This window comes from Papilio machaon, chromosome 26 (assembly GCF_912999745.1).
Source record: "Papilio machaon chromosome 26, ilPapMach1.1, whole genome shotgun sequence".
Classification (NCBI taxonomy): Eukaryota; Metazoa; Arthropoda; class Insecta; order Lepidoptera; family Papilionidae; genus Papilio; species Papilio machaon.
The window spans coordinates 2,236,864-2,254,997 of record NC_060011.1 but is presented as its reverse complement, the minus strand read 5'-3'; the positions used below and the strand labels follow the sequence as shown (position 1 = coordinate 2,254,997).

Below are 18,134 nucleotides of genomic sequence, written 5' to 3'. Positions count from 1 at the left end.
TAGAGAAATTTCGCCAAAGAGAATTGACATTGTTTAATCAGGGCCGGCGTTAGGGTTGGGCGTGATTACGACCGCCCAGGGCGTAGGGCAATAATTCTGATAAGCCGCCGAATTACTCACACAACCCTGTTAAAACCAGAGGCATGGTAAAAAACATGGCGTCGTAGAAATCGCCCAGGTCTAGCATAAACCGTAACTAAGTTTGGCTTTTTTTTGTTTGGTTAACAATACTAACCTAACGTTTTACAACAGTCGATAGGATTCGAGCCCTCGACCACGTGATCGGGTGTCCGGTCATTAAGATTTTGGCTCTTCGATTACATATATTTTCTATTATCATTCGCCATTTGATCGACAAATGAAATATCGTGTAATTCCGTTTTAAATAGGAGTATTGTTTTTATATTTAAATAACTTACGTTGCTGGTAATTGATGTTTAAAAATTAAATGAAAATTTCTTACCTTCCAAATGCTGTTGAATATTTTTGGAGTCGACGTTTTCCATCTGATAACATCTTAGTCGTTACTCCACATTATAAACGATTTCCTGTTTTAATAGCAAATAGAAAATATACTTGTTTGAAACTAATCTAAATTTTATGTAGTCAATTAATCGAAACTGTTTGGAAACGAAATTACTAGAAAAATAAAGGTCGACTCCAAAACATTGGATTAATTGCTGACAGAAAAACTTAACTATTAGTCTTTTTAAATTATTTCCACATTAACTACACTTCTTAAAATAATAACTCAAGTTATTAAAAACACAAAAACTTTGACGCGCTTTCCAAAATTTATTTATTTGCGGTTACTACGCACTTCCGGCATTTGAAATTTTACGACTTAAAATAAAAATGTCCTACCCACCTCAAGCCACAATTACAACGTTCCTTTTTTCAAATAGTATACAAATGTTTCGTTTGAAAATAGACAAAAAATAATTATTAAGAAATGTCAGATTACTTTATTTGAAATAAGATAGTAAACAACTTATTTATGATTAAAAAAAATGACTGCGTGAATGGTTTTCTTATCAGGTTTGCTAGAGAGGGTATCTAAGCATTTAGGTTTTTTTATAAGTATGTTAATAATCATCTAATCTCGTTTCTAGAAAGTAATAGTAGCATAGGTATATAATTTGTAGATGATATTTATTAAAACAGTTGATATTCTTATTTATTACGATGATACTATCTTAAACCACATAACTTAAATTTCCAATATTCGAATGAACACACTATAAAAATATCAGTAAATCTCATTTTTCGTTACTATGTCGGGGATATTAATTACGGTTACACCTCGTAATAATTTTAGTGTAGATTAACTAAGAAATCGAGAACAAGAACCTTTATCATTTTTAAAAACAAGCTTGTGATAATGCCACCGTTACGTTATACGCATATGACAATTACTTAGCAGTCTTATTACAGACTTGTAAAATTTAAAAGTATTTTATTATTTAGATATTGAGAATAAAAATATTTAGTACAGAAAAAGTAGTTTTTTAAAAGATTAATGGATTAAGCCTTAAAATAATAAACACTAAAGTTGCACTAAAGGCTTGTCCAAAAGAACAGACATTTAATTATCTGTGAATATAAATGCAAATGAGAATAAACCTTATGTCAACGCAAACAAAACTAAATCATGTCAAGTCGAAATTAATTGTAAATCTCGTGTAATAACAAAAATATTCACGTAATTCTTTATGTGCAAAAATCCATTTTCTATTTCTATTAATTTGACGAGGGAGACACTAAAGTAATGGCTGAAAAGTAAGTTGTTATCTTTAATCTTTGTTTTATACATGTTGATGTTAATATACCATGAAATGTACAGTTACATAAATAAATAATAATACTTGATAATTAATCGTCTAACTGATTAGAAACCAGTTATTATTTGTATCGTAGTATATTAGTCTTAGTACTGCTAGTTGAAGGTCTAGAAACTTAAAAGTCCTATCAAAGCTATTTATGTTTGTCATTGTACATTTCGATATTTAAGAGATTAGGAAGGTTTTGAATATTAAAATAACATTTTAAAGGTGACAATTTCATATTATATCTTATAGAAATGGCTTAGATTATGATTAAATTAAATTTTACAAAAATCCAATCCAAGGTAGCATACCTAATATACTTTTCAAGGTAAATTAAATTACTTTATGAAAATATTTTACGATATCATTTAAATTAAACATATGCATATTGATAACAAATTCTCAACAATTGGAGTATTGTTCTTAGCGAAAAATTATATTGTATTACATCCCAATTAACCTTCCATGCCACAATTTATTATAGTTTTTTCAAATGTTTGTGGCACTGAACTTATTTACCTGTTTATTGCCCACAACTCCGTCCATGCGGAATTAAAAAAATAACTTTATAAGTAGCCTATGTGTTCTCCCAGACTATATTCTACATCTGTGCCTAATTTCATCAAGATCCATTGAGCCGTTCTGAAGATGCAACCTGCAAACAAACATCCATTCATCCATCTGAACTTTCGCATTTGTAACAATAGTAAGTTATTTAAATTGTTGTAATTGTTGTAGTAGTAGTAAGATTCATGTTTGTAAAGTTTTAAGTGCTTTATTTAGAACAGAAACCAGTCCTGAAGAGTCAACAAGTACACCAAAACAAGATGACAAGCCTTCTGGCAACTGGTGGGATACATGGCTGTCATCTGCCAAAACAAAGGTATAGAAAAACTAAATTATTAATAAAGGTCTAGTTTATTCATTTCAATTGGTAATAAACTAAGAATTACATACAGAGAAAAGCAATGCATGTACAGGTAAGCTTAACTTCTAAAGAGTTCTGTAACATCTAAACTTTCAACAGAAAAAAGCTGTCAAGTAACTATATACAGTAGACCCCCATTAATCCAACCTCTGTCTTCTTCGGCTCTCCTTCTAATCTCAACCCTTTTCATAATTATGATTTTTATGCATATTTTTTAATTATTTTAATACATATTTATACATACATTTGTTTGTACATAATTATTTCCTAATGTAAAGTTGTGTATTTTTTGTTAATTTTACAGCATTAATTTCTCGGTCGGTCTTAATTTTTATTTTTACTGGGTTTTACGTATTTAGACACTGGCCTGCATAACATTTGTTGAAAGTTCACGGGTCTATTTTATGTGAATAAATAACAAAGTTGTAGGTTTATTAAAAAACGTACAAGGAAATTATTCTCTGTTAACACATTCATTGCTACTTCAATAATTTATTCTATGTAAGTTTACTTGCCTGAGAAGTATCACTGAATGAGCTAAGTTCTCATTTGTTTAATGTGAGTTTTGATTGTTGTCACACTTGTATTGACACATTGGTGACTCTGTCTATCCAAAGATAATTTCAGTAATGACAATAAAAGTATGACTAGTCAACTTAGTAGTCTGTCACTTTATAGGTTTATTTTTTTTATATTCTAGTCAGCCGAGGTGTACTCTATGGTGAAGAAAGATTTAGATGAGATTGGAACAGCAGTAAAATGTGAGGCGAGCCATGTCTTCAGTTCCACCTCTAATGCCCTGGGCAAGACTTTCAAGGTATGTTAATAAATCACTAATGGTGAAGGAAAACATTGAGGAAGCTGTGATGAAATCAAAACATATCGACATCATTATCAGCCTTTGCCCACTGCTGGACATAGTTCTTCTCCAATACCTTCCACATTCCAATAGATATATGTGGTCAATTACTCAGCTTTAGGTCAACATAGTTGACTATAGCATAGTCACATTCATAAGTCAGAAGTAGATCATGTTTGCATAAAACATGCAATGCATCTGCTATAGAGCATTGGTGGCTCAGGGATTAAGCACTTGACTTAATCTGCGGATTGTGAATTCGAATCCCGCCATGTACCAATGTGTTTTTCGATTTACATTTGTTATCTGAAATTCTTATGGTGAATGAAAACATTGTGTTACAACCTGCACAGATCTGTGAAGAAATTGATAACATATATGAGAAGTTAACCAACTCGCACTAGGCCAGCGTGTCTGACTTCAGCTTAGTAACCTATGACTTAGGGTAGGCTACAAGCCTCGCAGTGAGGGCTTATAGTAGGCTCATAATGATGAATGCTTCTGTACCCTTTTCACATAATGCACATGTAGACAGCAAGCAGTTGCTATTTAAGTGATATCAGGTGACCGTTTGCTCATTTCCCAACTTCTACTATAAAAAAACTAGAATTAAGTTTAGCTTGATTTGAGATAGACAAATCTCCCTTTAACATTATGATGACTTTCTCTATGTCATATATAATGTAGTCTGTATTGTCTTTGAGATGTATTTTAAAAGGCTTTATTTTATCTCCCACAGTTTGATGAGCCAGAATCCACAGCAAATGCTGTGAAGAAAAGTTTCAGCACATTTATTGGTGAGTTATTTTAATATTGTAATTTTATCATAAAACCAAAGAAGTCGAATGTAATGCTGTCTTTATCACATATAAATACATGCGTGAATATAATAAGTGTAAACATTATAAGAAAAAACTATTAAGTATTAAAAAACGTTTTTTTTTTCTAACTAATAGTACGTAACTATATATTAATAAAAATCAATGTTTGTCCCAATTGTGTTTCTTAACAACTAGATGGATTCTGATGATACTTTAGTAGGTTGTTCTAAAGGTGCCTGAAAGTTGTTGCCTTAAAATAAAATAAAAAATTTTAAAGAAAGTTTTCATATCGTGTTGACTTTAGCATTGCAAAGTAAACAGGATTTTGCTATTAATATAAAAATATCTTGTTATCAAAATGTGTGTTGACAAATTCTAAAATAAAATCGACTAAACTTGTCTAAATAATATTCTGTAACTATAGTCTTTTTCTAGCTCAAACTAAATTGTCAAATTCAAGGTCAAAATTGTGAATAATGTTGCCAGCTCTTTTGTTCAGTGTTGTACCTACGATATCGGTTTGTTGAATCGTATTTTTTTTAATGTAAAATTAAGGTTTTCTTAATTCAGCACGGTTAATATGGCTGTCAGAAGCTAATTTACTAATATTTTTTTGTATAAATTCAACTAAGCTCTAGGCTTGTGCTAGATTATGGTTTACGAATATAGTCGAATGGCGAAATTCGAACCCTCGACTTCTATTATTAGGGTATTGGCGCCCCTTATACATTAATTTACAAATATTTTAAATCTTTTATATTAAATCTAATCGTGAACCGAATATGAAATTTTCGATTCAACAAACCGATATACCACTGCGCAAGATAGCGGGCAACATTTATTGCAACTGTGACCTTCGAATGAGTCATTCTTAGTTGCCGTAGTCATGTGTATCTCAACTAAAATTGATGACCTGCAGATCAGCTCACGGTTCATTTGTGATGCAGATCAGAATCTACTCGCAGTTTAACTCAAGTTGTACATGCATAGAGTTAAGATTTTCGTTTCGAGCTGCGAACTGTGAGTTACGACTCACATAGTTATAGCTGGTCGCGATAAGCTGTCAATTTAATTGTTGAGCCGCAGCTCAACGGTTCAATCTATGTGACCTGAATTTGTGTATCGGTACAGAGCTGATTTGCACAGTGTGCAATACACACGTATCAGTCGCCGATATAAAACAAAAACATTTATGCAATCTGATGCAATAAATTAGAATAGTTATTACATTTTGAAATAGATCGTACGTATTTTAAGGACGTAAGCTAGTATATAGATATGTATAAAAAAAAGAGGGACATACAAATTATATTTCCAGAGCAATTTAATATAGTTCTAAATCCGGAGCCGGATGATGAAGATGATACCGAGGTGATACTGTCATCAGGTGATACAACAATGCTGTCTACATACAAGGTTAGCTTAACACTTTGACCTCCACTCTTTTATAAACATACCTCTGACGCTAGCCGCATTTTGGCTATATTTTTCATAAAGGTTAATATTATACACACTTTTGTTCCCGACTTTAAAATTTGCACGTCGGGTACATTATAAACTAGCTTTTATCCGCGACACCGTCCGCGCGGAATAAAAAATAGAAAACGGGGTAAAAATTATCCTATGTCCGTTTCCTGGTTCTAAGCTACCTGCCCACCAATTTTCAGTCAAATCGATTCAGCCGTTCTTGAGTTATAAATAGTGTAACTAACACGATTATCTTTTATATATATAGATGTACATCGGGTACATTAAATTTTCACCTATATAAAGATGTCCAGATTGAAAAAAATTATATGTTTTAAATTATGTTATCCATTTCAAGGTCATCAAGATGTGTATATACATTTTTCTATTTTGTATACACACGTGATATTTTCATAAGTTCTATTTATACATTTTAGAAAGAACTAGAAGCACTGCAGCGTGTGGATGCGACATATATTGTGCCAGTGGATAGCGCTGAGTTTGAAGCGTGGCGTGAGAGTACAGAGAATGATACGCCAGGTCTGATCTTGCCTCATACGGCAGTCAAGCGGTTAGAAGCTAATCCGATACTGAAAGAACAGTATGTGAAGTTGGTACCGGATGCTGTATCTTTTAATGAGTTTTGGGAAAGGTAGGGAACATGTTTTTTTTATCTTTTATGTGAGGGAACATTTTTGTTAGATAACATTATGAAGCGTAAATAAGATTTTGACGATTTTTTCATTTGATTTGTATCTTTCCATTGCAGTCAGCTGATCTAAATTTCCATTTTTATTAGAGTTCAGGAGTATTAAGTAACATAAGGTTTTTACGGCTGAATTAACTCGTTCCATACAATGATTTAAGAGCGTCGGTAGCTCAGGGGTTGAGCACTTGACTTGCAATCCGAAGGTCCTGGGTTCGAATCCCGCCATGTACCAGTGTGTTTCAATTTACATATGTACATTTATCCGACGTTCTTACGGTGATGGAAAACATCGTGATGCTGCACATATCTGAGAAGAAATTCAATGATATGTGTGAAGTCAACCCGCACTTAGCCAGTGGTTGACTATGGCCTAATCACCCCTAACTTAGTGTAGGCTCCCAGCCCCTCAGTGGGGATGTATAGTGAGCTGATGATGATGATGATGATACAATGATTTTGCGTGCGACAAATTTGTTAATACAAAAAATTTTGCCATTTTAGTTTTTCATAAAGATTGACACTGATAACAATATTTTATAAACGTTACCGCAGTGTAAACCAAACTTATAAATATCATCCATTTAACTTTCTTTTTTTCTTTTCTTAATAGGTATCTATTCCGTGTGGCGTTACTGCAAGACCGTTTGGCTGCTGCGTCTCGCAAACAACCTGTAGAGTCTGTCACTGCCGACCCCGTTTTGGCCAATTTACCTCTACAAACGCCAATACAACAGTAAGTAGTGTACCGTACAAAAAACGGTATAAATATTCTGTGAAAAAATCAACACCTTAAATGCCACATAGATTTTTTTATACTCATTAAAATAAAAAATAAAACAGTATTTTAGTATCACTGAATGTGTTAAATCATTAACTTTTAAAAGCATTGTATCGACGCCCCCAACGAATAATCCCATAATGCACTCTTACTGGGTTTTTGCTTTTCCGTAGTATTCAGCATCTAAAGGTCCTATTACACGTTGTGATTTTTTTTTATATTTTCCTTAATGTTAATTACGGAGATAAAAAGTCATTATTGAAACAGATTTTTTTTAGTTCCGGTATTATAATTTTTCCTCCACAGCACAGAATACGTCCGGAATATATGAATGAAAATGAAATACAATGAAGTTATAAAAATTATCTTTGTTTTGGTATATAAAAGATTCTTGTACAATAATTATTGATGAAGTTATTAAAGAAATACGGTTTGTTACTTCTCCTGAACAATTTGATTTTTTCTGTTACGGGGTTATTCGATGAGGGCGTCATATGTCGTTATTTTTACTTCTGCTTTTTGTGTTTGTTTTGCTTTTTATATCTTAGCTCTGAAATATCATAATCAAGTAGATCATATATTCTGACAGAAAAAAAAACAATAAAAAAAGTCATCGATTACTTGTTTCAATACATTTAAAGTACTAAATAAAAATTACAGAAAAAAAATTGTCCATTTTTATTATTTTTAAATTGAGACAATTTGTATCTTCTATAGTTTTAATTCATTTATCACATATAAATATTTTTGTAATGTCTTTTTTTTTATTAAATATACCATTTTTTATCTCATAAAGTTTTATTTAGTTAGGAAAATGTTTATTACTCTATTCCTCTACCTATTCCTATCCCAAAATTAAATGAAAATTAAAACCTTATTATTTTGATAATAAAATATAAAATACTTTACACATTAAACATAAAATATATCTAATAAAATTGCCATATAAGAATCTTTTTGGCCTATATTAAGTTATGGTCATAATGCCCAAATGCGTAAATCCTATTTTCTATTCCTCCTCTACTTCACAATCAAATCACATTTTTTAATTAGCCATTTACAAGCTAAATAGACTTATTTTATTTAATATTATATTAAATCTACAATCAAAACCAGTTATAACAACATAAAAAGGTAATAATAGTCGTAACATTCGACATTGCATAAAAAGTAGTCATATAGCGTTTAGCCGCGTATATGATTTTGGTCACTATAACCGGTATGTCGTACTAAGCGGTTCTGTATATTGTATACCAAAAATGTAGACAATTTAAACTTTAAAAAGACAGTGTTTCGATGTAGGACTTGAAGAGAAATTAAATATTATTTAATTTTTCTTTGCAGAAGTCCGAAGAAAGTTCTCTCTGGTCTTGAGGAAACGTATGAAAAAGAAGAGGAGATTGTACAATGGGAAGAAGGTGAGTTATAACCGTTGGTTTCCACTGCAGTGATACTTGTAGTAATATATATTGTTGGTTTTTTTTTTTTCAAGAGAATAGAAGGGACGATAAAACGTATTTATACAAGTGTAACCACAGTGGCACTTTACACAAATAGTCAATATTTTGTACCTACTGTTAAAAGTTACTAGGTAGGAAAGTCTGGGTGTGTGTTGTTTGGAACGATTGACCTAATGGATGTATTTAATTGGACAATTTTTCTTCATTGTGCTGATTGATAAAAAAATCAATCGGAACCAATGGGAGTTTATTGCTATTTAATCGGCCCATTTGAAAAAAATGCCAATAGGGCGATTGATCGATAGTCCGGACGACCCAACGGGAAACACCCGCTATTCTATAAGAAAAAAAAACATGGTAGCATGCAACGTGTTAAGTTATCTATGGCCGACAAAAGAAAATTGATAATTAAAGTTAATAAAATTGATCAATAAAGTTAATGATAAATAAGTTAAAATTGATAAATAAAGCGTAAATTTAAAAAATATTAGCTCTTGCACTTTTTTTTTAATTTATCCAATAATCTGCGTAGAATCGTCTACTAAAGTATACTAAATTAAGTAGTATCGTCTATTACAGAAGAATTCCCACATGACGTTGAACTCACAGAAGAACAACAGATCCTACTTCTAGAAGAATATGAAAAAGAAATCACACAGAAGAAGATAAACAGACGCTCATCATCAAAAGATTTAATCAATAATAATGCTGATAAACCACAAACACTCAAAGACGAATTGAACAATACAATAGAGAAGAAAAACAAAAATGGCCGTTCACCTAAAAGACAAGCAAAATCAGACGAATGTGGTAACAATTTGGTAGAAGATTATTTCGGAGATAAAGAAGTGAAAGATGACGCGAGCGCGAATTCAGATGAAAGTTGGGAAAAAGAATTTGAAATGGACGAACCTTTAGGACAGAAAGCCTGACTGCAAAATCCGGCCATGTTATAGTAAAAAAAAAATATATTCACATAATATACAAGACTATGTCCTATATAAATTCAAAGGCTTGGTTAACCTAATCAAATTAAAAAAATACATTTTCATGCAAAACAATATATACTAAGTTTTTTGCAAAAAAAAATCTTTAAATACTTAAAAAATCTCAAATACAACCGTGGTTTTCCCCTGTACCAAAATTTATCGCCATCCTTTAAGTTCTTTTTTAAAAAAAACAGAGTAATAATATAAACAGTTATACCGTAAACTAAAAAAACTTTTATTTTATTCTAATTTAATAATTAAGTTTGTATTAAATTTGACAAGTTTAAATATATTTCATTGTTATAAATGAATTAGTTATAGAAATTATAGTAAGGTCAGCATAAAAGTAATTTTTTTACATATAAAATTTTATATATTGTTACGTGCTAGGGTTCGAGGAATTTGGAGAGAAAAACCTGCTGACTCTTTGAAGACTTTATTGAACTAACACTAGGTCCAACACAAAGCACTAGGTCCAATCACTAAGCACTAACGATGTCCTAGGTCGTAGCCAAGTAGAAGGTTTCCCTTGTATCGCTGGTTGTCGCTTCGAAGTCGCCTCGAAGGTAGCTCAAACTGAACTGAACTCGCTCGCCTCCCTGCGGCTATTTATATAGGCCGAGTCGAGTCCGAGACCATTCCAGAAAGTTCCTTTCTGGAACGTTTCCAAAAGGCGCGAACGTCATCGACCGATTTGGACGCTTCCGGAAAGATGACTCATTTCTCACGCTCGCGCGCCGCGGTTTTCGAGATACTTCCAGTTTTATAATTTCACAACAGTACCTCTAACGCCATCTAGTGTTGAGTAGAGGGTTTCACGTGACTTTGTACGTTCGTAACACTACTCCCCTCTTAAAGATGCTCGTCCCGAGCATCGTTGTTACTACCATGGTATCGCGCCAGACGGTCTATGTGCACTACTTTGAATGTCCCTCTTGGTTGCTTCTGAATCCTATAAGTCACATCGTTCATTCGGGTAACCACTTTGTATGGTCCGTCCCACTGGGTCTGCAACTTTGGAGATTTTCCTTTCCGGCGAGTTGGGTTATGCAGCCACACCAGTGACCCTTCCTCAAGGCCGCTCGTGTTCGATTTCCGGTCGTATCTAGTTTTCATGTTCTCACTTGACTGTAACCCATTTTCCCGAACCAAGGCGTGTATATAACGCATTTTGTCCCTTAAATTGCAGACGTAGTCTTGTACGGTCTCTGGTTCTTCCGGTGACCCCCCTGTCAATAGATCTACTGGTATTCGTAGTTCTCTACCGAAATTGACATACGCCGGGGTAGCTTTTATGCTCTCATGCTCGGCGGTTCGGTACGACAGAAGGAAGAGTGGTATATACTTGTCCCAATCCTTTTGATTGTCGTCGACTAATTTCGCCAAATGCCTCTCAAGGGTCTGGTTAAATCTCTCAACCATTCCATCAGACTGTGGATGATACGCGGTGGTCCTCGTCTTATGCATGCCCAAAATCCTGCACACTTCCTGGAAAACTTGCGATTCGAAGTTCCTGCCCTGATCAGAATGGATTTCTAGAGGCACACCAAAACGACATATCACTTCTTCGACTAACTTAGAAGCGACTGTTGTAGCTTCTTGGTTAGGTATGGCGAACACTTCTGGCCATTTGGTGAAGTAGTCAATGACGACCATAAAGTACTTGTTTCCCGAATCCGTTACAGGAAATGGCCCAGCGACGTCCACTGCAATTCGTTCCCACGGTGCACCGACGTTATACAATCGCAGGTTCCCACGGCTCCTGGTCTGTGGTCCTTTTACAGCAGCGCAAGTAGTACACTTGCGGCACCAATCCTGTACATCATCTCGACAATGTAACCAGTAGAACCGTTCTCGCACTTTTGTTAACGTCCTCTTGACACCTAGATGACCTCCTGATACGCCATCATGTATTTCACGGAGAACATCTGGTACTCTCGTTCTCGGGACAATTATCTGAAGATGGAACTCTCTGCCGTTAGTCTTCTCCCATTTCCGGTAGAGTATTCCATTTTGAAGTATCAGACTGTCCCATTGCGCCCAGTACGCCTTAGTGACAGCGCCAGTGGGTGCAACCTCACTCCAGGTTGGTTTTACGTCACCCCGTTTCTTCCATGCGATGATGTGCCGAATATCGTCATCTTTTTCTTGAGCGTCCCTCATAGAATCACTCTCCCAGAGACCCAAAGGACTTGTTCTCGTTAGCTTCAATGTGACTTCATTAGATTCTTGCTTAACACAATGTTTGCAGTCTTCCGGACACGGCCTTCGTGAGAGTGCATCGGCATTCCCATGTGTCTTTCCGCTGCGGTGTTCCGTCTTGAAGTCATACTCCTGGAGCTGTTCAATCCATCTAGCTACTTGACCTTCTGGATTCTTAAATTGCAGTAGCCACTTCAAGGCTGCGTGATCAGTTCGCAGCAAAAACTGTCTGCCGATGAGATATTTGTTGAAATGTTGCAGCGTCTTTACAACAGCCAAGAGTTCTCTTCTTGTTACACAGTAGTTTCTTTCTGGCTTGGATAAAGATTTGCTGAAATATGCTATAACAACTTCTCTCTCACCCTGTTTTTGTGATAACACCCCTCCAATGGCCGTGTTACTTGCATCCGTGTCAACTATAAACTGACCTTCACTTTGTGGATACCCCAGGATTGGTGTTTCACACAGATGTTTCTTCAGTTTCTGAAAAGAATCTTCACAAGTTTCATCCCAACTAAATTGTCGTTTATCTTCTGTCAGCCGATGTAATGGCTTGGCTATCTCTGAGAATCCCTTAACAAAACGCCTGTAGTATGAACATAGGCCGAGGAATGCCCGTACTTCGGTTTTATCCTTAGGGGTAGGCCATTTTTGAACTGCTTCCAGTTTTTCCGGGTCTGTCTGAATTCCGTCACTAGAGATTACATGGCCGAGATAATTGACCTTATTCCTGAATAAACGACACTTTTTCGGGTTCAACTTTAATTTAGCTCCCTCTATTTTGACGAAAACACGCTCCAAGTTTCGCAAATGGTCCTCGAAGTCACGGCCGACAATGATGACGTCGTCTAAATAGACTAAGCAAGCCTCTCCAACTAAGCCTGCCAGTACACACTCCATGAGTCGCTCAAATGTGGCAGGTGCGTTGCACAATCCGAAGGGCATGACGTTGAATTGCCATAAACCTTTACCAGTCGAGAAAGCTGTCTTCTCCTTGTCTTTTGGGTGAATTTCTACTTGCCAGTATCCAGATTTCAGGTCTAGGGTCGAGAACCATTTCATGCCACTCAAGGTATCCAAAGTGTCGTCGATTCGAGGTAACGGGTAACTGTCCTTCTTAGTGACATCATTGAGACGCCTATAGTCCACACAAAATCTCGTGCTACCATCTTTCTTCTTCACTAATACAACAGGTGAGCACCACGGACTTGAAGATGGTTCAATAATTTTATTCCTTTTCATGTCCTCTAAAAGGCCTTCAACTTCTTTTTCCTTTGCAATTGGTATCCGTCTTGCTCGTTGACGAATTGGTCTCTCGCTTCCGGTATCTATCCTGTGCTGAACCATCGACGTTCTTCCAAGGTCGCCTTCCTGACTGGAGAAGATATTCGCGTAGCGCTGTAAAAACTTCTTAGCTTTCATGCTCTGCGAATAAGTCAGATTACTCTTGCAGCCGTCGAGTAGTTCAGTCACTAATCCGTAGTTGTTGATGTTTGGTGAATCTGGGCCTGTAATCGAACTACACCGTTTCATCCAGACAACTTCCTCGCACTTTCCAATGACGTCACCTTTGTTCAAGCAGATCTCGCGATCACCAAGATTCAAAACGTTGACCACAGCGTTACTGCTTCCACAAACAAGGGTTCTCGCCGTCATCAGTTTTTGCGCCGATGTCTTGGTAGGTGTGTCTTCGATCAACACGCATCTGTTTGACTTTTTCTTTTCAGCTGGCGGCAGTTTCACCAGCACCCGAGCTTCCGCTCGTCCAGGAATAATGACTTTCTTTACACATTGGACTTTCCCACAGGCACCTCCAAGAATGAAGATTTCTTCTTCACCACACTTAAAAACTCCGTCTGCGACATTAATTCGGCAGTCGTGTTTCTTCATGAAATCCAAACCCAAGATGCAATCATCCATAATCTCAGCCACGATAACGTCATGAGTGTATGGAGACCCCCCTACATACATCGTAACTAACATTTCTCCCAGGACGGGTATTGGTTGACCGGAGGCAGTAAGAAGCCGACAGTTAATTCTCCTCTTGTGTTCCCTTGCAGCTTTAACCAGATTTGGATTCACTATTGTTCTAGAGGCTCCTGTGTCTAGAGTCATTTTGCAATCTGTCCCGTTAATGGTCCCCTGAATCGCAAGACTATTCCCACTGCATGCCTGGGAGATAACAGTAAGCGGGGCTTCCTCCGCGTCAGCCAGTACTCGCCCCGTAGTCCTGGCTTTTATTCGTTTCCCTGATCCCGAGCAGGGGACGAAGCCACTTGCTTCTTCAGCTCCTCTACGAGTTCCTCAATCCTTTTCATCCTTGCCATCTGGGTCTCCTTCTGCGTGCAGCTGAGCTGAAGATGGCCCCTTTCGCCGCACTTGTAACATTTGGCTCCAAAACTTTTCTTCGTGGGAGCCTTAACCTCCTTGACTTCGTCAGTGACCTCGCGGATCTTATGGGTCTGCCGTATGTCATAGCGAACAGCCTCGACCTCCAAAGCATGCGCCAATGCTTCCTTTAGAGAGGTATGGTGACGAAGCCTCACTGCAGCTCTGACCTCCAAGTCTTTGATTCCGTCGACAAAAGCTTGAACGATATTCGTTTCTACCATCTTGACGTCGGCTCCTGGGTGCGCCTTCCTGACCAGTTTTTCAATTTCCAACGCCCATTGTTGTAGTCCTTCTCCTGAGCGTTGGACTCTGTCACGCAGTTGGGCACGGAACACGTGCTCTAGATGTCGCTCCCCGTATCTGGCTTCAAGTGCCTCCATCAGGTCTTTGAACCCATTTCCTGTGTGGGGCAGCGCTTCCAGGACCGTCAAAGCTTGCCCTCTGAGCGCAACAGTGAGAGCGGTCAGGCATTGCTCTTCCGTCCATCCGTTGGCAGTAGCAACAGTCTGGAATTGCTGACGATAAGCGTTCCAAGGAGTAGTGCCATCGTATGGCGGCACTTTCACTCTTGGTCCTTGCGCCACTCCGGTAGTTCCACTAGACAACGCAACTCCCACGGTTTCAAGGCGCACTACTTTCTTTTGAAGTTCAGAGAGGCCGGTTTTCACATTCTCGACATCCAATCCTAACCCGGTAACTCGTTCTTCCACTACGTCGACATCTTTTCGAAGTTTGCCCACCGTGTTACTAAGATTATTAATAGCCCCAAGCGCTTTTTCTTGAAGTTCTCTTTGTTGCTCTTGTGATTCTCGAACCGCTCGGATTTCAGCTTTTTGGAACTCTTGAATCGTAGTCAGCTTGCGTTCTTGTGACTCTTGTAAAGCACCGAATTTGCATTCTTGTGACTCCTTCATTTCCCGAATTTCAGCCCTTTGCAGCTCCATTAATTCAATTAAGCTTTCTAATTGAAGAGCCACTGAAGAAGCTACGATGCCGCTGGTGGGCGTGGCCAGGTGGGCGGAGTCAGTGGGCGGGTTTTGAGCCAAAGTGGGCGGAGCTTGAGCCAAAGTGGGCGTGGCCTGCACCTGAGTGGGCGGAGTCTGGGGGGTGTGGTCAGTGGGCGGGGCCTGGTAGGTGGGGCCAGTGGGTGGGGCTTGGTCCACGGTGGGCGGAGCTTGGTCCCCAATGGGTGTGGCCACCGCAGCACGTTGAGCCCTTGTCCTGACGCCTTCCTTGAAGTCCTCTCTCGGAGTCAATGGCATCTCCAAATCTCACTTCCGACACCAATTGTTACGTGCTAGGGTTCGAGGAATTTGGAGAGAAAAACCTGCTGACTCTTTGAAGACTTTATTGAACTAACACTAGGTCCAACACAAAGCACTAGGTCCAATCACTAAGCACTAACGATGTCCTAGGTCGTAGCCAAGTAGAAGGTTTCCCTTGTATCGCTGGTTGTCGCTTCGAAGTCGCCTCGAAGGTAGCTCAAACTGAACTGAACTCGCTCGCCTCCCTGCGGCTATTTATATAGGCCGAGTCGAGTCCGAGACCATTCCAGAAAGTTCCTTTCTGGAACGTTTCCAAAAGGCGCGAACGTCATCGACCGATTTGGACGCTTCCGGAAAGATGACTCATTTCTCACGCTCGCGCGCCGCGGTTTTCGAGATACTTCCAGTTTTATAATTTCACAACAGTACCTCTAACGCCATCTAGTGTTGAGTAAAGGGTTTCACGTGACTTTGTACGTTCGTAACAATATATTACTTGATATCCGTAACACCATTTATATCTTGATCTCTTATTTATTTACTAATGAAATATAATATATATATATAATATATATCTAAGACATACAACTAAGAACTTCACTCATATATATATATTCAGAATCAGAAAAAATCCCTGATTCTGAATATATATATGTCAATATCGCAAAAAATGTCGCTTAAAACAAATAGCCTTTCACCCCTCGATATATATATAACTTGAACTTTACTCATATATATTTTATATATTTGTATATTTATATATATATATATATATATATATATATATATATATATATATATATATATATATATATATATATATATATATATATATATATATATATATATATGAGTAAAGTTCAAGTAAATACATATTAATAATTAAAGCTACAGTACGTACTATTTTTTTAAATTCCTATATGGTCATAATGGCCATATAGAGCATGTGAATGTTAATTTTTTTAACTTTTCCCTAGCAAATATATAACATATGTGCCTAAATGTAATTATAAAGGTATATTCGACTATGTTATTAATTAAGCCAGTACCTGTTCCAATAAAATCATATTTTTTATACCTTATTATGTATTTAAAAAAGGTGTAGCTAACGTTCCGCCCAAATAATATGTTGCCAGAGACAAAAAGTTTGGTCACCTTACATTATTTGAAAATATATTTTTTTAATTTCATTTGTGGCACACTTAAATCTAATATTTGTTTAAAGTCATATCTGTATTGGAAATACAGTTGTGTAGAAAATATCAAGTTCGAAAAAATCTAGATGTTTCCTATTTTTTTTTTATGTATCAAAATATTTCATTGTATTCAGAAAAATTAAATGACAAATTAAAAAATAGTAAACTAGTTAAATATACTAGTTTATTTTTAATAATTCAGGAGGAAAATTAAAACTGAAAAATTTGTAAAAAAAAAATTTTGTACAAAAAAAATCTCAGTCATACATCATCACTTTGTTAATACTATTTCCTTTCTCTATATTGCATTTATTTACTTTCCAATAATTATAAGAAAAATCACGCTGTACCTTTTTGTTTTTTTTTCAAAATATATTTAAAATTAAAACATATTTTCTAGAACGTGTTACAAAATTTTTGTAATTGTTTTTTATTTCAACCTGTTTATTTTTAATTGAAACATTCTTTAGATCTAAAATTTGTTACGTATTAAAAATTACTTATAATTTTACATATTTATAAGTTTTGGACAAAAAAAAATCTGATTTTAAAATTTTTTCCGTTTGTTTGTGTATATTTTTCTTTAATTTGGTAATTCTATACGTTGTAACATAAAAATACATACTACCCGTGGACAATAACATGAGGTTCACTTTCACATACAGAATTTTATGGTAATTCAAGGGTTTAATATCTCTGAACCGAATGTAACTGCAAAAGCAGAGTATCTAGTATATAGTAAAGTGAGCGAAATAGTTTATTTACATTTAAAATTACAATTTGCTTCAAGATGTAAGGCTTTTTAAAGACTATACATTGCTATGACGTCATTCATTCAAGTACCATGTTATTGTGCACGGGTAGTACCATTATAAAAGTGTGATAGACTATTATATAAAGTTTGTTCAGTAAATATTAAGATATATATTTAAGTAACATTTAGAAACAGTTACAGTTGGCTTGAGCTACAGATTTAATATTAAATTTATAGGAAATCGAAAAATTTTCGCTTTATAATGCAATTTTTTTTGTATTTAAAATTATTAGTACTGTGCAATAAGAATTTTTGGTGATTAATTTAGTGATAAGTCACTTAAGATGCGTACTTTTTTCGTTTTTTTATTTTCTTTTAATAAATTTTTCGTATTTAAGACACTTTTGTACACGATTGTACAATTATTTTTTTCTCTTTATAAAATTATTTTGTTTTACACTTTTCAATTCGGGTGTATTGAATTGACAT

The 18,134-nt window shown here is 35.9% G+C and overlaps 1 protein-coding gene across 1 annotated transcript; it reads left to right on the top strand.

Moving 5' to 3' along the window:
• Positions 1-1,612: 1,612 nt before the first annotated feature.
• LOC106718656 (BSD domain-containing protein 1) lies at positions 1,613-9,898 on the top strand. The gene is made up of 9 exons (XM_045684498.1): positions 1,613-1,779; positions 2,610-2,709; positions 3,455-3,571; positions 4,353-4,410; positions 5,753-5,850; positions 6,339-6,553; positions 7,221-7,343; positions 8,733-8,806; positions 9,428-9,898. Exons 1-9 carry the CDS (start codon positions 1,769-1,771, stop codon positions 9,778-9,780), a joined length of 1,149 nt encoding a protein of 382 aa, XP_045540454.1. The 5' UTR covers positions 1,613-1,768; the 3' UTR covers positions 9,781-9,898.
• The last annotated feature ends 8,236 nt before the right edge of the window (positions 9,899-18,134 follow it).